The sequence below is a fragment of the Prionailurus bengalensis genome, chromosome C2 (genome assembly GCF_016509475.1).
Source record: "Prionailurus bengalensis isolate Pbe53 chromosome C2, Fcat_Pben_1.1_paternal_pri, whole genome shotgun sequence".
Classification (NCBI taxonomy): Eukaryota; Metazoa; Chordata; class Mammalia; order Carnivora; family Felidae; genus Prionailurus; species Prionailurus bengalensis.
Window position 1 is genome coordinate 68,341,185 of NC_057350.1, and position 27,531 is coordinate 68,368,715.

The following is a 27,531-nucleotide window of genomic DNA, read 5'->3' on the forward strand; positions in this document are numbered from 1 at the left end:
CTACAGAACTGTAAACAGATAAACAGTATGTGATTTTACACTGCTAAACTGTGGTAATTTGTTAAGCAGCAACAGAAAACTAATAAAGTCATCCTGTACTAGAAAGTGCTTTTCCTGCAATGACTGAATTCTACAATGATAGGTTTACTGATTCATTTGAATACTATCATGCAAGACCTCCTCTGCCTTTCCCAGATTTATTTTACAGTTTTCATTATCCATAGAAATATTGTCTCCAGGAAAATTCCACCCAAAATTAGTTTTTGCATATGAAAACAAGTTAAGGTATCAAAAGAAAGTTTCTTTGGACAGTTTCCAGCTTATAATATTGCCCTCTTACTTAATGGGAGCAATAAACCCCACAAACATAAATAAAAGGATAAAATTATCAGTGACCAAAAAAGGTCCACATTCTTGCCAATAAATTTGTAAAAATCGAAAAGGTATAATACAAATAAAATCAGACACTGAAACCGTATTTAAATTCTAAGAACTTATGATCTCAACTTGGAAAACAATCAAATAAATATGTACACTGAGTCAGAAAATTATTTTAATAGTTACAAAACATTTTTTTTTTTTTTTTTTACAGAATCAGTATAAAATAGCAGTTGATTTTTCCATAATTATCAGAATTATTTGTACTTAAGGTCTTGGCTAAGTGGGGCTGAAATCAACAAAAGGTCTTGGACTGTTGGCTCAGAAATCATCCTAGGAAGCCCACCTTGTTGATATCTGTCATGCTTAGCTCTTATGAGATGTCCCGGTCCTTTTATAAAAAAGTATCTTTTTATTCATTCTTTGGAGGCTTGAAGTGAATTCGGCAGCGTTCATTGAACACCTAAAATATTTAAACAGAAACAAAGGTCATTGAGCCATCTTGTATAAATCAAGCCTGGAACTAAATTAAATTTAGCATGGTTCAGGAGGACAAAACCATTTTTATCCCAGGTCAACAGATTTAGGGAACAGAGAAGTCTCCTCAGCAGTTCAAACTAACTTATAGGTGCTAAAAATACAGAAGGTTTTGAAGTCCATTTATAAGACAATTTTAACTTTTAAATAAAATTCCTATTATTCAAGGAAAAAAATCATCACAAGCTAGCTTATTGAGTAATAGTAACTAGCAAACATTTTCATTCCATATTCTGGACATATTTTGTGCAGTTAAACAAAAATATCTAAAAATAAGTTTATGATAAAGCTTTTTTCTTTTATAATGTAGATTTTATTTAGATATCTGCTGTGATTTTCTAAAAGAGTACCAGATCCTTCTCACAAGTAGGTATACTTAAAGGGAAATCAATCTTTTGCTAAACTATGTAAATTTATAAAATGTTTGATCTATTTAACTCGCTTTCTTTTTTAAAAACTTTTTTTAACATTTATTTACTTTTGAATGACAGAGAGAGACAGAGCATGAGCAGGGGAGGGGCAGAGAGAGAGGGAGACACAGAATCTGAAGCAGGCTCCAGGCTCTGAGCTGTCAGCACAGAGCTCCATGTGAGGCTCAAACTCACGAATCACGAGATCATGACCTAGGCCGACGTCGGCCGCTTAACCAACTGAGCCACCCAGGCGCCCCTATTTAACTTTCTTTCTAAAAACCTAAACAAATTATGTATCATAAATGTTAAGAGAACATTCTATACTCAGTGCCTGTCAATATGGGGCTGTGTTAAATAAAAATTTTAGTATAGCCATTCAATGGAATATGATGCAAATATAAAAAAGAATAAGGAAGCTCTGTATGTTCTGATTTGAAAAGATCTCCAATATATATTAAGGGAAAAAAAAAGTATGGACAGTAACACCTCTATATATGCAACAAACAGGAAAATGTGTGTGTGTGTGTATATACATACATAAATTTAGAATTGTGCAAATATCTAAAAGTAAATATCATCCTTTTAGAAGGAAAGGAAAGGAGGTGGCTGTGACCTCCTTAAATATTTAACAATATTTAATCATGTCTAAAAATTTTAAGTGTCCAAATAAAAAATTATAAAAATCTAAAAGCATTTCTTCTTAGAATTTACCTTCATACTTCAATGACATAAGGAACAAATCATTTTTTTTTAATTTTTTTTTAACATTTATTTATTTTTGAGACAGAGAGAGACAGAGCATGAACAGGGGAGGGTCAGAGAGAGGGAGACACAGAATCTGAAACAGGCTCCAGGCTCTGAGCTGTCAGCACAGAGCCCGACGCGGGGCTCGAACTCACGGACCGCGAGATCATGACCTGAGCCGAAGTCGGCCTCTTAACCGACTGAGCCACCCAGGCGCTCCAAGGAACAAATCATTTTTAAGGTTAAAACACACACACACACACACACACACACACACAACAACCTATATTGGCCACTGTGGACTACCATAAAAATAAAAGTCTACATAGGGAGATTTCATGGTACTGGTATTCTTCAATCTCTTAAGCTGGGTGGAAGATACAAGAGTGTTCATTTTATTAATATTCCTTACATTCTACATGTTATATCCTCTTTGATATGTGTTAACTCACAAATAAAAGAAAAAAAAAGGCAGAAATTAAATATACTCTCTCTGGCCCTTTCGTCTTACAGTTCATCTCTTGTCAGTTACCAGTCCTGACATTTCCCTCATGTTCTCAATGCTCAAACCAGGCGAGGCTTTAGATTAGTGGCCTTGGGACAATGTTTGGGACATGTATAACTTGGCCAAGCTTCTCCAAATCTTTTTCCTAAATGCCTTCATAACTTTTGCTGGCTTACTGCACCACAGCTTACATTTTCTTTTTTTAAAATCAAGTAGACAACTTGGGTTTTTGTAGACTGGATGGAGTATATTTTCTTTAAAACTAGTATCAAATCTAAAAATGCTTCACTCTTCCCACTACATTTGACATATACCAACCTCTCCACTGGGTTTTTCAAATCAGATATTCATTGTACCCCTCCCCTATCCCATCCCAAGAATAAATATTATCTCTCTGTAGAACATAAATGGACAAATATCGCCAAAATCTTTCAAGTAGCAAACACCTTCTCGTGTTAGTAGAAAGAGCAGGAATAGGAAATCTTGTCAAAGAGGACAAAATAAAGAAAAGTGATATAGCAAAGAAAATCAATTTGTATTTTGCAATTTATTCACAGCTCTATAAGTTGGTACATTCTAGTTTGGGTTCAGTTAACGTCTCTCTGTGTTTAACCTCATTCCATTGCTTAATTTCAAAGGATAAAACAGAATTTTCAGCTCACTCTTTCAGATTTCATAGATTTTTCCCTTTGGAAATCTTTGAAATTTTAGAGAAGGGTATATAGATAGATATACCATTTCATACAACTAAAGTCAGCATTTTATGATTTTTTGATCCTCAAATCCTAGTTCTCCAATCTAATTCCTATTCAGAACTGTGCAGGCAGCAATAAGGAACATGTGAACCTAGCAGCCATAAAAAGCTCTATTATCAGGTATCAGTAAAGTTATGTACAAATAAGTTTCATGATCAGGTATGTCAGAAAGCAAGTCACTGTGAAGGGTAGCTAATGATATAAAAATTTATGCAAACCAATGGGCCTCAAAAAGGCTGATTTTAACAAATAAGGCCATTGAAGGTTCTGAGTTAACTAGTAATAACCCTAAATAACAAATATGCCCATTATTAGTATTAGGAAACATACAAAATGTCTCCAATTCTGTTACCATGACATGTCATAAAAACTACCATACGACTATAGAGTTGATTTTTATACGGTGGCTATATTTGGATGCCAACTGCACCCTTCTCAAAGTTAAAACTTTCAGCTGCTTATAAATGAAGGATGTCTATTCTTCTTGAGAGCCCTATGGGACTCCTTACCCCCTCCCTTGGTTTCCCTTTGTTAGTTCAGTTTCCCTCATAGTTTACTCCAAGACAGCATTATTTAATACCTTCCAGCTCCTGTCATTTACAACTTCTTCAACATTCAATTCTGACTGCATCCATTTCAACTGTTAAAAAGAAAAAAAAAAGTTGGAGTTATGAAAATTCAAATTGAAGAACTAAAACCAAATTCTATTTATAGTTTCCTAATACAGTTTCCTAAATTCAAATTGAAGAACTAAAACCAAATTCTATTTATAGTTTCCTAATATAGTTTCCTAATGGAGGAGCTACTGCTCCTCCATTCTTCGTTAATGGTATCACCTGGGCTAGATCTTGGACACAGCCCATTCTTCTGGTATCTAACCTGCTATTAAATCTTGTTAAGTTGTGGTTCTCAAGCATATTATAATCACCTTGAGAGCTTTATTTTTAAGTTTATTTATTTATTTTGAGAGAGAGAGGGAGAGAGAGAGAAAGTTCGAGCAGGGAAGGGGCAGAGAGAGAATCCCAAGCAGACTCCATGCCGTCAGCACAGAGCTGAATGTGGAGCTCAAACTCACAAATCGTGAGATCATGACCTGAGTGGAAATCAAGAGTTGGGTGCTTAACAGACTGAGCCACCCAGGTGCCCCTCACCTTGAGAGCTCCAAAAAAAAAAAAAAAAAAATCAAATGTCCAGGTAGTTCACAACAGGAACACAAATGTCCAATAAACATTTTTTAAATATAGAATGTTAGTAATGTATAAAAAATGCAAATCAAGCCATAATATGACAAAAATTTTTAAAAATGAGTACCTCTGATAAAACCTACTACTAGTGAGAGTATGGGAAAAGATATACTCATACACATTTTTAGTAGGAGTATATATTGTTGCAACCTCTATGGAGGGCAATTTGGTAAGGTTTATAAAAACATAAATTCACATGTCCTTGAACTCAATAATTCTAGTTCTAGTTATTGATCCTATAATACAGATTTACAAAGACAGCACAGAGGAATAAAAAGAAGGAGGTGGTAACCTGATTTGGATAAAGAAAAAAGAATCAAGAAAAACAGAGAAAGAAGGGGAATATCTAAGGCCCAAATGATCTAGAAAGGCATGAGTTTTCCACACCTTGAGCATACAGCCAGAGGTCTGATACTAATGCTACAGTCTCTGACTTTCCTGATAACTGCCAACCTAATTACTCTATCAGAAAAGTAGCCAATTCCATTGCCAGGACCAGATGGAGGGGGGGGGGGGGCAGGGGCATCATACTCCTAGTCACTTCTAGTGGGAGAAACTTGAAAGAAGCTTGCTAGTTCCAGGAAGAAGGCTTGAAACTATTCAGGAAAATTAGGACAAAAAGCATGAATTACAGATTGAAGCAGCCAAGAGGTTAAAACCAGGATTTCCTCAGGCCAAAGTTAAGACTCAAGCCAGGAGATTTGGGAACAAAATACCAGAGAGCCAGACAAGATCCAGGCAACCATGAGTCAGGGACCCAAGCCAATGAACCTGACCAGTTAGGAGCAGAGTTCAGGCAGGATGTTTAAGCAATGTGCATGTAACACTAGTAAGATAGGAACTTAGTACTGATCCAATGGCTCCTTGTAAAGTCCTCTGCTAGACTCAGAACTGGTGTCAGAGTATAGTCAGGTACATAGGACTGAAACTAGAATGAGAGGAAGGACTGCATTTCTGATAACCAGGCTTGTTCTGTAAAGTAGTAACGAGCCTGAAGAAGCCCATCTGCTGACATCAAAGCAACCCCAGATTTTAATCAGCTACATGGACCAGAAATTATTGAAGGTTCACTGCTCTGTCAAAGCCTGGACTGAGTGCCAAAGAAGTAAACTCAATCAAAAAACAGGGTCACGACATGCCACTAGGACAGTGTTCATAACTGCTCGCAAATATTTACAGGCAGGTCACAGAGAAATGGGTTTAGACTTCTCCTACATACTTGCAGAGTGAAGATTAAGGAGCAATAATCACATGCTACAGGGAGGCAGATTTTCACAATATATAAGAAAATCTCTGAATAATTACAACTTCCAAAAAGAGAATGCCACTGCTATAGAGGATTTGCATACTCCTCCTCCCCTACCCCCGTAAGTAGTGATTAAACAAAAAGTAGAAACCAATGGTTCCAAGATATTGTAAGGAGGATTAATGTAAAAAAATATGGGGTCCCAGAGTCTCAAAAAGGAAAGGAAAACAACTACTAAGTACATTAGGTAACATGCTGGCTCTTACACACACGATATCATTTAATCCTCATCTCTAAAAATAAAGAAATCTCAACTACATTTTACAAACCAAAAATCAGATTATTTCAGAGCAATTAATTTACAAGTTTACAAAGCCACCAAGTGGTAGAAGAGATTCATTTCATTAGGGCCACCTGCCTTTATAACCCATGTTTTCTCTATTCTTGAATGCTTCAGATATTACAACCAACTTCTAATACAATTTCAGTGCCACCAACAAAATGCTCCCTGAGAGATGGTTGTTTTGAGGCTCTAGGTCTTAAACAGGTAAACTTCCTTTCAAAGGAAGTTTGAATAGGTGACAATAGGTGACAGCAGTTACACAGTTCCAGCAAGGAATGTGCTTTTTCTGAGTTAAGGACTCAGGGAAAGAACTGGGGACTTTTAGACTGGCATCTCTGCATATGAATAAAGTATATTCTCTACAGTAGTCAGAATTTGACTGTCAGTCACAGTTTAATGTAAAAGCACTGAATCCAGAGTCAGAAGACATGGGTTAAAGTCCCAGCTCTACCACTTACTAGCTGGGGATATCAGTTAGTACCTGAGTTGTAGTTCTCTCATTCAAAAAAATGAAGAGGTAGACCTGGAACATCTTTAAGAGTTCTCTTTCTGATTCCATAATCTTCATGAAAATGAAGAAAGCTTGAAAATTAAAAAAAATTCAAGCTTTCTTATTTGGTTAAGTACTATTCACAGTCACCCTCTAGTCCTACACAGTATCTGACTAGAAAGCTACCTTTTGTAACTTGCTGACTGGTTTCTAAAACTACTCCTTGCAATGGTCATCCTGGTGATTTTCTCTGGGCCCTAGAGGCTGAAGGGCAGAGATGAGGGTGGATCAATTACGTAACAAATCACTCCCAAGGACTCAGTGGTTCTGAACTTTGCTCTCCACTAACAGGAGTAATTGTAGTGTTTGTCTGATGTAATTTGCAAATAGTGAGTTTTCAGTTTCTGATATAATAGCCCTGCCCTGTAGTTTTCTTTGTCAAAACCTTCAAGAGTCTGTTGAAATACAAAATCCAAAATAACTAGATTTTAACCAGCTTTATAGAAATTATCTACAAGCCTTCATAAACAATGACTAAGATGACCATTACAGCATTAAGTTCACTGTCTGAGGACTCCACCACTGCCAGATGAATGAGCAGGTGTGGAATACAGGACTGAAGCAGTCGTCATGAACAAAGAGAGCCATGAAGACGGTGGTTGAATCCAGTAAGACATGATGCAGCCCTGGGATGACTGAGCAAGTGCACACACTCACCTGCGGGCAGCTACAAGAATATAGGCTTGAGAGTGATGGTAAGGTCCCCTTTTCAAGGCTTGGCTACATCTACTAAACAAAGGGCAGACCTCATGACTGTTCAGTAATGAAAAACACAATTTTGTCCCATACTGGATTTTCAGTCACCCAGTCAGCAAGTCACCTACTGTGCTACCTTGAAATACAGACATGATTTTGATAATTGCTCAGTGGTCATATAGGAAAAAGCCCTTCTTCTTAGGAAATCACCAACGTATGTAAGAAGCAAAGGAACATTGTACCCAACATTCTCGCCAAATGATTCAGTAAATAAAAATGCCTATGTGAGGTAGAAAGGGGAGGAAACAGGAAAGGAGGGAAGGAGGAGGCAGAAGGAGGGGAGGGTGGAGAGAATGTATCGCAAAGCAGGTGGGGCAAAATGCAAACAATAGGTGAATATAGGTAAAGGGTATAAGTGAGTTCCCCGTACTATTGCAACTTTACCGTAAGTTTGAAATTATATCAAAATAAAAAGTCACTCTTTAAGCAGCTCCCCACAAAAGAAGACAGCAATGAGTTCCACTTAATAAAATATGGCACACATTTCAAATGTTTTCTTGACATGTCACCATTAAGGGCTATAAAGGAACAGTCCTGTTCCGTTTCTTATACTCTGAGGTGCACACCCTATCTGCATTACAGCTGACTTTGAGGAAAAAAGGCTTCCTCTGACATATCACTCAGTGGACACTTGCTGTTTTCTTAAAAGTGAAAACTGCAAGGCTGGGAAATGAAGTGGAAACAAAAAAGTATCCAAAAAGAACCAAAGATCCATAGTAACTTCTTTGTGTAGGGAAATAAATTATAATGTGGTTCTAGTGTACCTGGTTATATTCAAATAATACTATACTTTTATAGCTAAAGAGAGTAATATTCTGAAAATATTTGTATTGCATTTCAGCAAATTTCTACAGACAAAACCAGAAGTAAATATTCTCAAAATGTAAATACGTTAAAAAAGTTTATTCTTTTTTTTTTTTTTTTTTTTTTACGTGTATTTATTATTGAGAGACAGAGCGAGACAGAGCATGAACATGGGAGGGGCAGAGAGAGGAGGAGACACAGAATTTGAAGCAGGCTTCAGGCTCTGAGCCATCAGCACAGAGCCCGACATGGGGCCCGAACCCACCAACCACAAGATCATGACCTGAGCCAAAGTTGGACGCCCAACCAACTGAGCCACCCAGGTGCCCCTAAAAAAGTTTATTCTTAAGTCAAGCCTTTAAACATAGATACAGATATGATTTCCTTAGATTTTCTGATGTGGTGTTGGTCTGTGTTAATCCTTATATATAAGGATATCCTTTGTTATATTTAACAGTATACTATATAAAAAAATGGAAAGAAAATATGATTACATGTTTCTTTAAGCTAAAGCTACTACACTGCATATATTCATGAAATGCAAATTAACATACCAACTAATTTCTAAATGTAATAAAATTAAGCCCACTAAAAATGAAGTATTAATCTGGTCCCTTTTTTTGTTTGTTTAATGTTTGTTTATTTTTGAGAGACAGAGACAGGATGCGAGTGGGTTAGGGGCAGAGAGAGAGGGAGACACAGAATCCGAAGCAAGCTCCAGGCTCCAAGCTGTCAGCACAGAACCTGACGCGGGGCTTGAACTCGTGAGCTGTGAGATCATGACCTGAGCTGAAGTCGGACACTCAACCGACTGAGCCACCCAGGCGTCCCTGGTCCTTTTTTTTTTTAAAGTAATGACCATTTCTTTTTCTTTCTTTTTTTTTTTTTTATAACATTTATTTGTTTCTGAGAGAGACAGCGAGACAGAGCATGAGTAGGGGAGGGGCAGAGAGAGGGACACACAGAGTATGATGTAGGCTCCAGGTTCTGAGCTGTCAGTACAGAGTCTGCTTCAGATCCTGTCACTCTCTCTCTCTCTGCCCCTCCCCTGCTTATGCTTTCTCTCTCTCAACAAATAAATAAGGTGTTAAAAAATTGTCTTTATTTTGATAGCTAAATTTATTTTGACAGCTATTTTGAAAATCTTTTGCTCAGAAATTTAAAGCTTATTCAACTTACCTTTGTCTGTTCTTTCCTAAGTTGCTTTAATAACGTTAAATCATCCAAATTCTTTTCTCTCTCTTCTCGGAGGTGTTTTACTACTGCTGAGGTCTGAGCTATACAATTTTTTATGACTCTGTCCCTGCTGGCATGAGCTTCCATCAACTAAAGGAACAAAGGAACAACAGAGAAAAATCATACCAATTTTTTACATTGTAGTGGTTTTTAAAAAATCCTTATTTTTAGGCTACAGAAATATAATAGTTCTAAAACAATTTTAAAAACTGAATCTACGGAAGAGAAGATTGTGCTGAACCAGTTAAATCACCAAAAAACAGATCAAAGGAAACACCTCTCATGGTGTAAAGTATGAGGTCGGTTGTCTTCCTCCTTCCATATACTTCTGGGATTTCCCACTCCTCTTCCTGCATTCCCCACACAGGACTTTTCATTTCAGTCCCTTCTCCCTACATTCCTGTCCCCAGTATTCCATCCCTTGTGTTCTACCCTCTACCCACCCTCACACACCTTCGGGGCCACTGCTGCTATTCTTCCTCTTTTTTTTTTTTGTCCTTTCATTGGTTTTTTCAGCCTTGTGTTGTCACTAAGTGCAAGAAATTGTGAAGTAAGTGATGTAGAGAAGGAATTCGTTACACTAAAGAAAAACAAAGAATGTTTACCTATGCAAGACAGAGCCCTTTTCAAGACTTTAAAGTATTAATATGGGAAAATTGTATATGAAGTACAGATTATTGGCTCCATCAACTGTGTGTGCCAACTGAAAGGACATCTGGCAGGGCAATTCTTTACTAAGTTTCATCTTTATATAACAAATCCAATACAACAATTTGCATTTATTTTCTTCCTTCATTTACGAAGTCTGATGATCATTATTCGAACACACTCCCATGATCATACCAAATTCTGATGATGCCCCATAAACCTGCGGGAGAGTAAAAGCAAAGTACTAAAATAATATGTAATCGCCATTATAGTATATGTGCTGCTGAAGCAAGCACTATGCAATCGCCATTATAATTAGTGGAACACAAACAAAGGTGGTTCACTTCCAACTAAAATTTAGGTGTTAACTTCCTCCATCTAATTAATCATGTTATATCATTCCTTCTTCCCTCTGAAGAGAGTATGTTAATGCTATGCTAATGAGTTATACTAGGAATAACCTAACTATTATACATATTTGTATATAAAACACAGGACTAAACCATCCTATAAGCATTCTTTCTAAGTTATTTGAAATATATCTCTTAAATGATCATCTCAGGACCCTGCAGTTAAGAACTACTGATCTAATATGCACCAGGAAAAATTCCTTTGCATTTCTAGAGTGCGACAATACTAAAAGTGCATTGATTATAAATCATACCTATGTGAAGAGAAGAAAATCAAACTAAGAGGCATTAACCCCACCTATACTAAATTACTCTAATATGCTAATTTTTTTCATTGTAAGGTTTAGGATTCACAAGGACAGTCCAAAGCCTATATTTCATTGGCTAATACGCTGCTTCTGTTACTTGTTTCCTCCTTCAGATATAATTCCAGAAAATGAAAGGAGCCATTGAGGGTAGGGAAATTCCCAAAACAGAAGAAATGAACCATCCTAGCTTAGAGTTAAGAAGCTCTCCCTGTATGACACTGGCTAAATAATTAACATTTCCAGGCTTCAGTTTCCTCTTTTGCAAAATTATGGATTATGAGTAAATAATCGCTAATATCCTTTCTACCTCTAAAATCTAAGGATAACATAACTGAATACACTGCTCAGATGTCAGACGCTATTTAATCACTTTAATATTTTGTCTAAAGCTCCAATAATTGGTGGAATAGCATTAGCACTAAGTAGGAGTCTGTCACAGTATTTTCACTTTTTCTATCTGAATTTTAAAATCAAATTCCAATTGTGTACATTTTATTAAAATGTTCAATATTTTCCTTTCAGCCTCTCTCACCACACAGGTTCCTTCCTTGGTTAGGCTCTCCTCCACTGTTCCCCTCATTAACTTGGCCCCTTTCCTGCAGATACACTTCTCACTGAAGACCACCCTCCTACCTTCACCTGCATACTTTTCCTTCAGATTAGCCCCACTGTGAACTCACTCCCCTATGGACAGAAAGTACTGAGCAAATCATCTTTTATTCTGTACTATCAATTATTTTAGTCTAGCTTTCATGATCAACCTTCAAGAAAATTCAGAATTAAGAGCCATATGCAAGAGGAATATGCATAGACTTCTTTCTGTACACATGTCAAAGAAATGAGGACGCTTGATAACTAGCAGCTCCTTTGGTTAGAGGAGAAAATCCCTGAGTAATAACCATATCATAACCATACTGCCTTTGATTTGGGGTATGCAATTTCAGAATGAAGGCATTTAGGATGGGGCAAGAGAGTGATTCAAAGCTAGTCTAACAGGGGTCTATCTGGGACTTCACAGTTTTATTATACTTTACCAAAACTCTAAGAACTTCTTTTAGTCAAATTTTCACCTACTATCTTTTTCTTTTTCAACGTTTATTTATTGAGAGAGAGAGAGAGAGAGAGAGGACAAGCAGGTGAGGGGCAGAGAAAGAGGGAGACACAGAATCCAAAGCAGACTGGAGGAACCCACGAGCTGTGAGATCCTGACCTGAGCCAAAGTCAGCCGCTTAACCCACTGAGCCACCCAGGCGCCCCTCACCTACTATCTTTTAACCATTATTTAAAAACAATCCTTTTTGCCTTTAAGGGAAACAATGCTAACACTTTTCGTGATCATAGTTTTTGGGTGTTTTCTTTCCTGAACAAAGGTTGATTCTAAATTAACTCTACACTAAATTCTAATTTCCGAAACATCATTTGTCAGAACCCTGACACTGACCCTTGGTTTAACCATCATTTAAAAACAAAACACAGGGGGCTCCTGGGTAGCTCAGTTGGTTAAGCGGCCAACTTTGGCTCAGGTCATCATCTGACAGTTCCTGCGTTCAAGCCCCACATCGGGCTCTGTGCTGACAGCTCAGAGCCTGGAGCCTGCTTTGGATTCTGTGTTTCCCTCTCTCTCTCTGCCCCTTCCCCACTCATGCTCTGTCCCTCTGTCTCTCAAAACAAATAAATGTTAAAAAAAATTTTTTTTTTAAACACAACATGGGACGCCTGGGTGACTCAGTATGGTTAAGTGGCCGACTTCGGCTCAAGTCATGATCGCACAGTTCATGGGTTTGAGCCCTGCGTAGGGCTCTGTGCTAATAGCTCAGAGCCTGGAGCCTGTTTTGTATTCCGTGTCTCCCTCTTTCTCTGCCCCTCCCTTGCTTATGTGTGTTCTCTCTCTCTCAAAAATAAATAAACTATTAAAAATTTACAAAAATAATAAAAAAATAAAACAAAAGTTAGTAAGTTTTTGTCTTGGCCCTTTGTGTTTTTTAAATCTTTCTCCAGAATTTCTGACAAAAAGATGCAAGGGGAAGCATATCATTTAAACATATATTCCAAAGATTCATTATATTAAAGAGACATCCTTAAAAATTACCCTAAATCAATCACTGTGACACTAGCAATTGTTTTGCATTTGTAAAACACTGTTCCAAATTCACAGACTTTTTAATGTTCAGCATTGATTTTCACATTTATCTTGAGAATAAACAATAAACAATGTACAGCTAGAAAAAAATCATAGATTCAAGGGATACCCTTTAATAAGGGTATCTCACTGAAATTATTTTCATTAAGAGTATTCTTCTAAGGTTTGGAATTTCTACAATTAGTACTTCATAATAACTTTGTTGATCATCTGCTATGAAGAAGTATTATTATTAGAGAGTGCAAACATTTCTTCAGCTATAGAAGGGAAGCATCAGGGGCTAAAAGAAGTCAAGGTAACCTTAAGCAATTTGGATGTTTCACAGAGCTCCACTCTTAACTGAGATAATATCTAAGGGAACTCAGTGGTACTTATTAGCATAGGCACTCTGCCGCAGGCCTGATCCCTGGCACAAAATTACTAGGTAAACAATCCTTCCTCTAATGTTCATGTTGTTGGATGCCTTTAGGATACAGTCAGAGAAAAACCCAAACACAAACACGAGAATATCCAAAACAGAAAGGTCTCAAATATCTAAAACAAAAGGTTCCAATATGCAAGATTATCTTAGTGCAACAAAGGGATAATAACAACAACAATAATAATAGAAGCAGCAAGCATTTATATATAAAACATTTAGTACAGTTAGCACTTTATATTACCTCAGTTAATCCTCTAACAACCCCATGAACTAGGTACTATTGTTACTATTTTACAAATACGGAAGCTGAGGCAAAAAGTTATGTGATATGTTCAAGGCTACCAGCTAGGAAGAAGCAGAGGTAGGACTTAATCTACATCTGGAATCTATGTTGCTAATCCCTACACTATAAATCTTTAGGTTAAAAAAAGATTATAAATGAAAACAAGTGAGATTCTTTTCTAGAGATTATATGAGTAATGAGGGGGGCATCACTAAAGTGATCATAAATTTCTAGTTCTTCAGACAGAGCTACCCAAAGAAACTAAGTGAACAACCTCAAAGTAAATTAGGGCTTGGACTCATGCTCCTTACTTCCAATACTGGATTCTACTCATTAAAGTTCACAGATTTGCAATTTCTCAAGCCACAAGAATCACCTAAGCACTCAATAAAATAACACACTCTCATATAAGAGCAGGACAAAAACATCAGCAATTATTAGTGCTTTGAATTTAATTGATGTGAATAAAACTGACTTTTCTTTTCATAACTGAGAAATAGAATTTTAGGTTTTAAGTAATATCTTCTTTGTAAGAATCCAAATAGTAATCTTGTGGCAGATCATAGAAAAGCAAATGCCATATGAACATTAGCTTCCAAGTTAATGAAAAGATATAAGTAAATTATAAAAAAATATTTGGCCACATTACCATTTCCTTTTGTTTTTAGAAATCATAAAGAGACACAAAAGAACTCTTTAAGAGTCTATGAAAAAATATATATTTGAGAAACTAAAGCCTCACACGAGGACAAGATCTGTGGCTTCTCTCCCAACTACCAAATGCTTCTATTCCCCTCCCTGATGACTGAGGGAAGAAAAAAGATACAGAAAGTATAAAAGGTTTTAATTCATTGTATCAGGTGTCTGGCTTCTTAGGACTGACTCATTCAAAACCCTTGCTCCTGTTTCGCTGTTTTTACTTGACTGTTTCACTTCCTCCTTCGTTCCCTGGTGCATAAGGTTTCTAAAGTTAAAGGCTGCCCATGAAGGGGCCAAAAAATGCTCTCACTCCTTAGAACTGTCGAGAGATCACACGTTTTCCTTAGTTTGTAGCAACCAGATCAAAACTTATACACACCCTCAGATGTAGGCAAGAAAACATGAAGATGTCATACTTTTATCCAGTTTAATTATGTGTCAATTGGTTTCTTATTTTGCCTGCAAAGAAAGGCATAAAGGAAGCACAAAAGACTCAAAAGATACACTTACAGACTCATAAAGTTGTTTACAGGTTTGGCTTGCATCAATTTTCCCTGCAAAGGAAGCTGTTGGAACCGTAGTGTTTAATTCATGTACTATTCTGTCATCAATCGTCCTCATCACCTTGAGTAATTCCTATATATATTTAAAATAAAAGAATAATAACCTGAATTGAAAGTTAAGTGTTAAAAAAGAAACATTTAAACAAACAAAAAATCCATAAAGCTCTTGGATATTTTACAATCCTGTAAGTTAGGAGTAGAGAAACCATGCCAAATTTAGTGCAACCACAGGAAAATCTTTATTACGAGAATAATAGGTTATGTAATTGTAACTCTAAGAATGGGCACCAACCCTGTTTTCTTGGCTCAAATGTGACCATCTCAAGGGTCATGACTGCTTTAATTCATTTTTAAACCCCACCTGGTGGCACATGCTTAGCAGTGTATGCTCTTTCCATCCAAGCATACAGCCAACAAAAGTTTCTACTAAACGCAATTACCTCAAATTGTCCCAGACAATCCAGCATAATTGCTTGCTCTATTGCCTCTATGTCTATCATTCTAAAATGTGGTACTAGATGTAAAAATTCTGCAAAGCTATATAAGAAATACTCAGTAGTGGTTCACTTAGAAATTAACCTATGACCTTTTAGGCTTTTTGCTTTTTTTAGCTTTTTACTATGATTGTTTTATTATTTTTGTAACAAAAATACAGGAGAAGTACAGGAGAAAGCATGCTTTTATAGAAGGAATCAAGTCTCTTCATGGCTTTCTTATTCATAGAACAAAACAGAAATTAGTTTTACCTTTCCTTAGTGACCCTACTCACATTTCCCACAGATCTCTTCCTCCTGAAAAGGCTCCAACTCTCAAAACACCAACCAAAAGAAAAATAATACTAAAAGGGCAGGGGACTTAAAAAGACTCTGGTGAGAATACCTACATAGGGCAGTCCCTTCTCTCTACATTTTGATTAGGGTACTTCTTTTCACTTGTCACTAGAGAAAGGCTGGACATCAGGTACACTCTGACTCCAGAAAACACAAACTGTTTCCAGCACTATACTCTTTCTTTTTTAATTGTTTCTTAAATTCTCTTCCCCGCCCCCAGCCCAGCAAAACATGATGGCTGAAAAATCATCAGGGAAACAGAAGTATATAATGCTAGAAATATATATATTAAAAACACCCAACAAGTTAACATTCAATATTAAAGTGTATTAAAAGCAACTTTGTTTGATTCTCTGCCTCCTTCAACATACCAGCCTATCTTTCCTATGCCAAACTGAAATCCATGACTGAAACCAACTTCATTTCTTTCTTCATCCATTTGTTAAAATAAAAACTTCTATTATGATTAAAGTATTACAAGTCATTTTAGAAAAACTAGCAAAAAAGTTTAAAAAAATAAAAGTCATCCACAGTTAACTATTATTAATGTTATAAAATGTTTTTAGTTTTTTCCGTACACATCTATGAATATTTTTATCAACTGGAGGTCCTTTGTAACACTTTAAAGTCCTGCTTTTATGACATTATACCATTAGCATTTTGCCCTTGCTACTTAAAGTGCCTTGAAGATATTTTTAATCGTGGCATAAATATCCTGTGGAAGTGTCACAGTCTGTAAGACTACTTCCCCAATAATGAACATTTAGGTGTTTCCAATTACAATAACCATTTAAGCCATTCAGTCTAAGTCTGCAGTTTAGATTCTGTTCCTATCAGTCTATTAATCTTCAATCAGTATTTTAATAGCCTTTTCTAGATCTCAATCTAGAAGTTAAGTAGCTTGTAGAAGGCTCATAATTTAGACTAATAAGACACAGGCAAATGTCAGGTTTAAAACCAGCTTCACTATCTTATCCCCTCTTCCAGTATCTTTCTATTTTTGTCAATAGTACTATTATTCTCTATAAATTGGAATTCTTAAGGGATAATATCAACATATTCACTAAGCAACCACCACTTTGGGTGTTTTGTGTACAATGGAGGATATATGTGTGAATGGCAAATTCCAAACAAAAGGCAGAAGCACCATTTAGTGTCAAAAAGTACATAATTAGCAGAAGTAGTACACAGGAACCTTCGTTTCCAACTTCAGCACACCTATAACTTGACTATTAAGAAAGAAAGAAAGAAAGAAAGAAAGAAAGAAAGAAAGAAAGAAAGAAAGAAAGAAAGAAAGAAACCTCTTTTAAAAATCTCTCTTTTCTGGGGCACCTGGGTGGCTCAGTCGGTTGAGCGTCCGACTTCAGCTCAGGTCACGATCTCGCGGTCCGCGAGTTCGAGCCCTGCGTCGGGCTCTGGGCTGATGGCTCAGAGCCTGGAGCCTGCTTCCGATTCTGTGTCTCCCTCTCTCTCTGCCCCTCCCCCGTTCATGCTGTGTCTCTCTCTGTCTCAAAAATAAATAAACGTTAAAAAAAAATTTTTTTTTTAAATCTCTCTTTTCTCCCATCTATATCAAAATGATCTTCTGAGGCCAAGATTTAAGTTATACCTTTTGGATAAAACTCTTTCCTTGGCTGAGAGTCCTCAGCAATCTTTCTTCTTTAAACATATGAAGCATTCAGAACCCAGCACAGTTCATTTATTAACTCACTCTTCATTCAAAAAATATTTAGTAATGTCTAGTGTGTGTCAGGCACCATGCTAAACACTATTCTAAACATTCTAAAGGTTCTGACCCTCAAAGAGCAAAATTCTCATAGGGAGAGACAGGTAATAAGCAAGTGCCTCAACAAACAAGATAATTTCAGTATTGAACAATACTGTGAAAAAGAAAACAAACTGAGGTAATGGGATGAAGAATGACAGTGGGGCTGAGGGGCTAACACTTTGGATAAGGAGATCCAGAAAGGCCTCTCTGAGGAGAACTGAATGACATGAATAAGCCAACTAAAAGAACATGTGGGGGAATAAGTCAAAAATGATGAGGCAAGAACAAACTTTGGGGTATTTGAAGAACTAAAAGAAGACAAGTGGGCTGGGAGTGAATAAGGGGAAAAGTGGTATTAAGTGAGGTCAGAGGAGACCAGAAAATGAAGGACAACAGAGACCATGGAAACAATTAAGGACTCTGTTCTAAAGGCAACAGGGTTAAAGGCAAGGGAATGCTATAACATGATTAATTTTTTTAAAAGATAACTTCGCCTGTAGATGAAGAATGGATTATAGAGAAGAGAATGGAAACAGGGTGACTCTTTAGCAGACTACTATGGTAGTCTAGGCAAGAGATAGATAGTTTGATTGAGAGGTAGCAATAGAATTAGGAAGAAGCTGGATTCAGGATATATTTTGAAAATAGAGCAGATAGGCTAAACTGATGAATTGGTGGTGAGGAATGAGAAAACAAGATGACTGTTAGGTTTGAGGCCTGAACAACTAAATCCATGGTAGTGCCGTTAAACTGATGTTGGGGAGAGACTGAGGGAAGAAAAGATTTGGAAGGAATGAGATCAAAGTTCTATTACGACTCAAAGGACATTTGATAATACTTAGGGTTATTGTTAATTGTATGTGATATTGGTAGTGTGTTTAAATTATCATCTATTAGAAATAGAGACTGAAAACTTACAAAAAAAGATATGGTATCTGGGATGTGCTGCAAAATAATCTGATTAGGATGGGATGAGTGGCAGAATATAAATAAAAGAGTGGCCATGAATTGACTGTTGAAGTTAAGGGTTGGGTATATAGGGATCCATGGTACTAACTCTCCTTTTGAATCAGGACTGCATTTTTGCAGTCAAACACAAAAAAGGTTTGATTCTTTTTTTTTAAGGTTCTGCTCTGGACATGTTAAGTTTCAGATGCTTCTTAAATATCTGCATAGACAAGTTGGATAGAAAGTTGAAAATACCAGTCTGACACTGAACAAGGCTAGAGTTATATTAACAAGTTGATGTTATTAAAAGTCATGAGACGAGAAGAGATCACTGAGGGAGACTGTTGGGAATGAAGGGTGTCAAGAAAGAACTCTCGCATTTAAAGTACAGGAAAAAACTAATATCACAGAAGTCAGAAGAAAGGTTTCAGGGGGGGAATGGTCACCTGTGTTAAATGTTCCTAGAAGTCAAGAAAAATGTGAACAGAAATTAACTTTCAGATTTAGCAAGATGGAAATCCTGGGTGATCTTAACAAGTCATCTGAATAGAATGTGTAATGGACTGAAAAGTTAATGTGGCTTCTGTACACAGTAAGAGAAAACATAGTATAAACTGAGGCCCACCACTATAGGTCAGATTATAGGATTTTAGTCTTTTTCCTGAGAATGGAAAACCAATGAAGTGTTTAGGTATGGTGGGGTTACATGATCAAATCTGTATTCTGAAATGACTGCTTAGGTTAAAGTATTAAAATGTGGAAAATGAATTAGATAGGAACAGGAGTAGATGCAAAAGGATCAGTTAGGAGATTTGACACAGCAATCCAGGTAAAAGATTACATAGCTTGACATTCCCTGGAATTTTTATTTACTGTGAACTTTAACCCGTTTTGAGTTTTATCACTAGCTATATAGCCAAATTCCTCTCCATTAAAACAGTTAAGTTTTATAAAGCAGTGGGAATTTATCTGCATTAACTAGGTAATGAATCAGTCAATTTCACAGTCTTACCAATGGAACCTACAACTGTGGATTTTCAAATACATCAATCTTCTGTGTGCTAGAGAATCATCAACATATGATCTAAAACTTGAGTTTTAATAGGGTAGACACTAGTTATATGAGGTTATTTTAATTAAAATTAAATAATTTAAAATTTAGTACCTCAGTTGCACTAGCCACATTTCAAGTGCTCAAGAGCCACACGTTGCTAGTGGATGGTGCAAATTTCCACCATTACAAAGGGTTCTACTGGATAGTACTGAATTCGAGAAAATATAATGACAATTTCTAAACTGATAAAAAGAACTATAAGCTATTCTTAAATATCACAAAAAAGATACTAAAAAAACTAAAAGGGGGTAGGATTCAGAAAGGAATTTCTTCCAAACTTGCAAAGGGAGAAGGAAAAGAAATATAAAACACCTCACTAGGCACACATTTCTTTACAGTGCAAAAAAAGGCCAGAGTTCTTAAGGCAACTCCAAAAGGGCCTAGAGAAAAGCTTGGTTGGCCCTCATAGACTGAGAGCAAATGAAGGTCAACACAGACACACAAATGCTCCCAATAAATCATGTGTATTATTCATAAGGAATTACAGACTAATATCTGATGCTTGGCTCCAGTGGCATCCTCCCTCATTCCCTCCCTCTCTCACAAATTCACTAAGAAAACATATAGAAGACATCCCTGAGCAGACATCATACACAATAAAACACAAGTCCACAGAGATACACACAGCTCAGTGGCTCTCTCAAGACTATATCTTTGTATAAGACCTGGAACCCTAATTAACTTCTAAATGTCAAAGCATTAGAAAAGGTAACTCTCCAAATTTTGTAATGTCTCCAGCTTCTCCAATCTTTAATCCTCCTCAAAACAAGAAGAGATTCTGATATATCATGAATCTATAATTTTAGGCTGGCCATTTAAAATTATTCAGACACTTATCTTAGAATTGCATTTTATGTCTTATCTGTAATTGTGCGGTGAAAATCTCATCCTCTCACAGGCCAATTTTGGTATTTAAGGAGTGCCCAGATTTAGTAGGGAGGGGTAGAGAAAACTTTCTATTGCCCCTATAATTATACTACACTCTATTCCTAAGGTTGATCCTCAGGTAAATTCCTTTAATTATTTTGGGCAGGGTATATGGGGAGTGGTAAAAGGTCGATTACATGACAGTAAAATAAAAATATACTCCAAAGAATGATCTGGAATTTATTAACCTTCCCCTCCTCACCCTCTGCCTGAAGGTACCAAGAAGTAGATTCCATTCACATGCTGCTCTTTTCAGATTCTGCTCCTCAAACCACATTTTTATAGCAATGCTCACACTATGCTCCCCGCCCCCCCCCCCCACCACGCTAGAAACAGAGACTTGCCCTCTTGACACCCAGCACCTCCAGGCCCAGAGAGCAGCTGGACATGTTACAAAAGGAATCATCATGGATGCTAGAAAATAGTCTATTTTGTCCGAACCTAATTAGCAAAATCAATGCTGTATAAATGAAGAAATATTCCCAACAGAAATACAAAAACTTAAACATTCTGGGAAAAAATACTTAGTTTATTTTGTTCAGCTGATATATGAACTGGGTCAGAGATAGGGTCAGGAAGAAGGGATTTCAGGGTGGCAACCAGTGGAAAAAAATCAGAAATGATAAAAAGCTTGATGCATTCAGGGAAAAGTAGGCCTCTGTGGCTGGACAGAAGAGTTCAAATGTATGCTGGAGATGGCAGTGGTTGGGGAGAGAGAAACATGAATAAGAGAGGGTAGAGATATAACTAGGGAGAAGACATTGGGCCTGGGTTTTAAAAGGTCTTGTATGTCATGTTAAGTAGTTTAGACCTGGTCACAGATGCCTGAAATTAGATGCATGGTTCAGATTCTAAAACTTAGAAGACAACAATATAAAGTCATGGAGATTAGATTGAAGGGGGATATACTGGAGAAAGAAATGACTAAAGATAAGGATGGACTGCAAAGCTAATTGCAGACATGATAGGGTGTGAACAAAGATTGTGGCAGTACTGATGAATGTTCCTAAAGCATCTCTTTGACCATTTCGCCCCTGTTCAAAAATGACTCCCAAATCTCACACTTGGCATTCAAGCCCTTCCATAATCTGGTTCCTATCTGTTTCATAATTCCTGTGTCCGTGTAAATCCTGAATTCCTGCAATAATGATTGGCTATTTCCCCCAGATACATAAAATTTTCTGTCTATATACTGTTCCTTCTACTTAGAATTCCCCTGGTCCTGCCTAAGGCCCAACTCAGTTACCATCTCTTGACCTCTCTGACCTTTATAGCATTTTATTCATATTCTAAATATCTTCTACATGTTTTATATCCCTGCTTGCATTATGTTCCTTGTTTTATTTCTGTACACTGAGTCTCCCCAAGTGCCTGGTACCTAACAGGTATCTGTTATACACTGAATTGTGTCTTCCACCACACCAAATTCATATGTTGAAGTCCTAATCCCCAGTGTCACTGAATTTGGAGACAGAGTCTATAGGGAGGTAAAGTTAAATGAGGTCATAAGCGAGGGGCCCTAATCCTATAGAACTTATATCCTTATACAAGGAAGAGACACCAGAGATCTCTCTCTCTTTGCGCACAAAGAGGCCATGTGAGAACACAGCAATGAGGCTGCAACATGCAAGCCAGGAAGAGATGATGAATCAGAAAACAACCCTAACAGGACTTTGATCTTGGACTCTGAGTCTCCAGAACTGTGAAAAAATTAATTTCTGTTGTTTACGCCACCCCGTCTGTGGAATTTGTTACGGGTGCCCTAGCAGACTAATACGACATCCAATAAATTCTTTTTTTTTCTTTTCAATGTTTATTTATTTTTGGGACAGAGAGAGACAGAGCATGAACGGGGGAGGGGCAGAGAGAGAGGGAGACACAGAATCGGAAACAGGCTCCAGGCTCTGAGCCATCAGCCCAGAGCCTGACGCGGGGCTCGAACTCCGGGACCACGAGATCGTGACCTGGCTGAAGTCGGACGCTTAACCGACTGCGCCACCCAGGCGCCCCGACATCCAATAAATTCTTGCTAAATGAGTGTTCAAATGGAGTTCTAGACACTCAATTTTAAACATTCTTTTCTGGACTTTATTTCATTTTGGAAACAGTATATTTTTCAGGAGGGCTAAGTCCAATTTTTATAATAGAAAAGTAAGAACTGCAAAAACTCAAAATACTTCAAAGACTCAAACTTTAAAACATGCACCTACATGGAAAAAAATCAGGATAGTAGCAGTACACTGTAAGAGGGGAGGAGGAGGGATGTATGGACTGGGATTGACTGGGAAGGGCATGAGAAACTTTTGGAGGTGATGGTATTATTCTCTATGTTGATGGAAGTCTGTACTACAGGTATATGTAAATATCAAAAGACTGGTATGCTTAACATCAGTGCATTTCACTGCATGTAAATTTTACAAAATGAAAGTGAACAAATATTGAATACTAGTTAATGATATGAACAGTGACACATTTAGGAGTGAAGAATATGGATGTTTGCAACTGCCACTGACATGCATCAAAAAAATAAAGAGGTGAATTGATGGGTATATTGAGATGAGTATGTGATAGAGTAAATACAGCAAATCACTGATTATAGAATCTAGATGTACATAAGTATTCACTGTAAAATTCTTTCAACTTTTCTGTAGCATTTGAACATTTTCATAATAAAATTTTAAGGAAAAAGTACCTAAATCTTTATAATAAAAATACATGATTTCTTGTTTCTCTTCCACAGTACTCAGTGCAGTGCTTTTCACATTTAGGGTACTTCTATACAAAATATAATGGTTTAACAGCTTTAAAAAATATTATCTTTGATTAAGAATTTGTGAGTGTGCCAGCTAACCACAGCTTATAATTTTACCTAACTCATCTAAACCTAAATGTTATACTAAATTTTTACATTTTACATTACCTTCACTTATGTTCATGCGTGCCTATGAGGGTTGTGGCAAATGTTCTTATATTCATTTACAATGAAGTTAAGTGATATGCCAAGGCCAGCTCTGGAAAATCAGATCTTCTGACTTTTAACCCAGGGTATTCCCCATTATAAACCACACATTTGGAAAAGCCCTAGAAAGACTATTTAAAAAGTTACCCCAGGTTTCACTAATGACATTTATTTTATGATCTTTTTATTTACATTATTTCTGTGAATGGAATGGTTCTACAAGAGAATTTAGCTTTTGTTCCCCTTACATCTTATCTGCCCTTCCAAAAGAAAAAATAAAGGTGTTTTCTACGCACTATTGGGTCTTTCAACAGATACCTTTGAAATTTAGTTTTAGACAGACACATAGATCAATGGAATAGAACAGAGAATTGGACCCACAAACGTCTGGCCAACTAGTCTTTGACAAAACAAGAAAGAGTATCCAATGGAAAAAATGACAGTCTCTTTAGAAAATGGTGCTGGGAGAACTGGACAGTAACATGCAGAAGAATGAAACTGGACCACTTTCTTACACCATACATAAAAATAATGAAAGACCTAAATGTGAGACAGGAAACCATAAAAACCCTAAAGGAGAAAACAGGCAACAACCTCTTTGACCTCAGCTGCAGCAACTTGTTCGACACGTCTCCAAAAGCAAGGGAAATAAAAGCAAAAATGAACTACTGGGACCTCATAAAGATATAAGGCTCCTGCACTGCAAAGGAAACAATCAACAAAACTAAAAGGCAACAGACAGAATGGGAGAAGTTATTTGCAAATGACAGATCGGATAAAGGGTTAGTATCCAAAATCTATAAAGAACTTAACAAACTCAACACCTGAAAAACAATCCAGTGAAGAAATGTGCAGAAGACATGAATAGACACTTTTCCAAAGACATCCAGATGGCCAACACACACATCAAAACCACAAATCAAATCAAATGCAAATCAAAAGCACATTGAGATCTACTTCACACCAGTCAGAGTGGCTAAAATTAACAACTCAGGGAGCACCTGGGTGGCTCAGTCAGTAAAGCATCTAACTTCGGCTCAGGTCATGATCTCATGGTTCATGAGTTCGAGCCCCGCGTCAGTTCAGAGCCTGGAGCCTGCTTCTGATTCTGTGTCTCCCTCTCTCTCTGCCCCTCCCCTACTCACACTTTGTCTCTCTCTCAAAAATAAATAAACATTAAAATTAACAACTCAGGAAACAGCAGATGTTGGTGAGGATATGGAGAAATGGGAACCCTCTTATATTGTTGGTAGGAACGCAAACTGCTGTAGCCACTCTGGAAAACAGTGTGGAATTAGAATTAGAATTAGAATTATCCTATGACCCAGCAACAGCACTATTAGGAATTTATCCAAAAGATACAGCAGTGCTGATTCATAGGGCACATGTACCCCAATGTTTATGGCAGTATTATCAACAATAGCCAAATTATGGAAAGAGCCCAAATGTCCATCAACTGATGAATGGATAAAGAAGATGTAGTTTATATATACAATGGAATACTACTTGGTAATGAGAAAGAATGGAATCCTGACATTTACAGCAATGTGGATGGAACTGGAGGGTATTATGCTAAGTGAAATAAGTCAGTCAGAGAAAGACAGATATCATATGTTTTCACTCATATGTAGAATTCACTCATATGAGAAACTTAACAGAAGACCATGGGGGAAGGGAAGGGAAAAAAATAGTTTCAAACAGAGAGGGAGGCAAACCATAAGAGACTCTTAAATACAGAGAATAAACTGAGGGCTGATGGGGGTGGGGTAGGCAGGGAGAAGGGAAAATGGGTGATGGGCACTGAGGAGGGCACTTGTTGGGATGAACACTGGGTGTTGTATATAAGCGATGAATCATAGAAATCTAGTCCCGAAGCCAAGAGCACACTGTATACCCTGTATATTTGCTAACTTAATAAATTATATTTAAAAAAAAGAAATTTAGTTTTAGAGATTCAAATAATTATAAAGATGGAAGCAGTTTTAAATGTCACTTAACAAAATCTTATTTTGCAGATTCAAAAATTAATTCCTAAGTGGTTAAGCAATTAGCTCAAGGTCCAAAAACTGTTAATGGCAGAAGCTGTATTAGAACCCAGAACATCTAACTCCCTAACCAGTGCTCATTCTAGTAAACCTAAGGCTATCATTGCTCAGTTATCTGAGCTCATTAATTCATAGTACTAATTAATGTGAAAGATCAAGGCCATAAACAGGCCTGTTAATCTTAAATATTCCATATACTTCATAATCTAACGACCTTTTTCTATCTTATTTAAGATTTTTACAAGTATCAGTATTTGTCCAGCACTTTGATCACATTTGAAGTTGGCTGCTGTTGTGCTCATCTGTTGTGAGGAGGAGCTGAAGTGGTGAAGAGGGCACGAAAAAAGTGGAAAGACCCCACATAAACTTCTTTGGCCAAATAATGTTTGTCAAATAATTCAGTCTGTTGAGGTTATCTTCAAGAATACCACTCCCTACAAAATGGCTCATAGAACAAAACTTCCTACAGACAGGTCAGTGATACGTGAAATTATTTTTCATTATCTTTAAAGATACATTTGTAAGGTCATGATTTTTTAAGTTCAACTCTTTATCTAGACATCAGCGCGTTTATACCTACATTAAAATAACTTTCATAGCAACTTAGTTAAAATCCAGACCCCTTTCTTTAATTCATGGGTCGGTATTAGTCCTAAAATACATTTTCCTTAAGTGTTACATTTCCTCTAATGGATAGGAAGGCAGAAGCACCACAGCAGGTACTAAAATTAATCGCCCCTTCAAGAACTCCAAACGTTCTGCCCTATCAAAACAGTAAGACTTGTACTAAGTTTTTATTTTGTTTTATCAAGTAAATAAGTTCTCCTTCACTTTCTTCTCTCCTACGAGTGGTCAACTTAAAGCAGGAGGGGGATGGCAGAGGCTAGGAACTGAGTTCAGGGGATGGCTTCAAAGGTTGTTACAATCTCTACCACCCGGCCCAAGCTTGGTTTTACCACCTCGGAACCACTCGAAGTTTCCCGGGACGGTTACTCAAGGCCTGGGCGTCGCAAGGAGAACCATGACCCCCACGGAGCTGCCTCGCTATGGCCAAGCGCGCCCCCATGACCTCCAATGGCTGGGAAAAGGAGCCTTGAGCTGCCCGCTTCTTCCACAACTGATCCGCACTCCCTCCCAGGCCACAGCAGGGAACAGGATCTGGGGACAATTGGGGGGTAACACCTGCCACATGAGGAAAACCCCATCACCTGGAACTCGGCGAACTCCTCACAGTTCACACCGCCACTGGGCGCCGCCATATTGGACAAACGCGAGGCCCCCGCCGGGAGCCAATCACCACGGAGCAAAGGTGTCCGCGTCGCCGCCTAACAAAATTTATTCCGAAGAAAGCGAGAAACCTAAGGCAAGGTTTGTCTTTTCCCTGGTGCTCGTCTGCACCGAAACCTGTACCCGTGGTATCCTTCTTTTTGTTCCCACCCCTTTTAACACGGCCTCTGGAACTGGCCTAGAGGTATCGGAGAGTATCAGAACTTGAAGGGATAGTTTTACTCCAATCCCATTTTTTTTTCCCCTTGGTGGCACCAACCTGATCATTTGAAGAGGAAATCTAGAGTAGAAGTGAGCCTTTTCTTAACCCTCCCACTTCATTATTTACCTCTTGTCCCTTCAGCACAAAGGCCTTTGTTCGTTAAGAATTTGGGACAGCTAAGAGACGTTTCTAAAAAAGACATTACTGTGGGATCCTGGGTGGCTCAGTGGGTTGAGCATCCGATTTTGGCCCAGGTCATCTCTGGCCCCGCATCAGAGCCTCTCTCTCAAAAATAAAGGTAAAAAACAAAACAAAAAACATTACTGGTAGTGTGGGGGTAAGGGCTGTATAAAGCGTTCAGGTATGGAAATGCTTGGTTTTATAAAAATAGGCAAATTGAAGAAATAGTAAGCATACATGTGAATTCCTCACGTAGACTGAGAAATACGCTCACAGTCACTAAGACAT

General features: G+C 37.4%; 1 protein-coding gene across 1 annotated transcript; it reads right to left on the minus strand.

The window, feature by feature from the left end:
• Positions 1-531: 531 nt before the first annotated feature.
• Positions 532-26,906, minus strand: MIX23 (mitochondrial matrix import factor 23). The gene is made up of 5 exons (XM_043594312.1): positions 26,783-26,906; positions 14,931-15,056; positions 9,455-9,601; positions 3,913-3,972; positions 532-841 (listed from the first exon to the last, which is right to left on the minus strand). Exons 1-5 carry the CDS (start codon positions 26,831-26,833, stop codon positions 791-793), a joined length of 435 nt encoding a protein of 144 aa, XP_043450247.1. The 5' UTR covers positions 26,834-26,906; the 3' UTR covers positions 532-790.
• Positions 26,907-27,531: the final 625 nt, after the last annotated feature.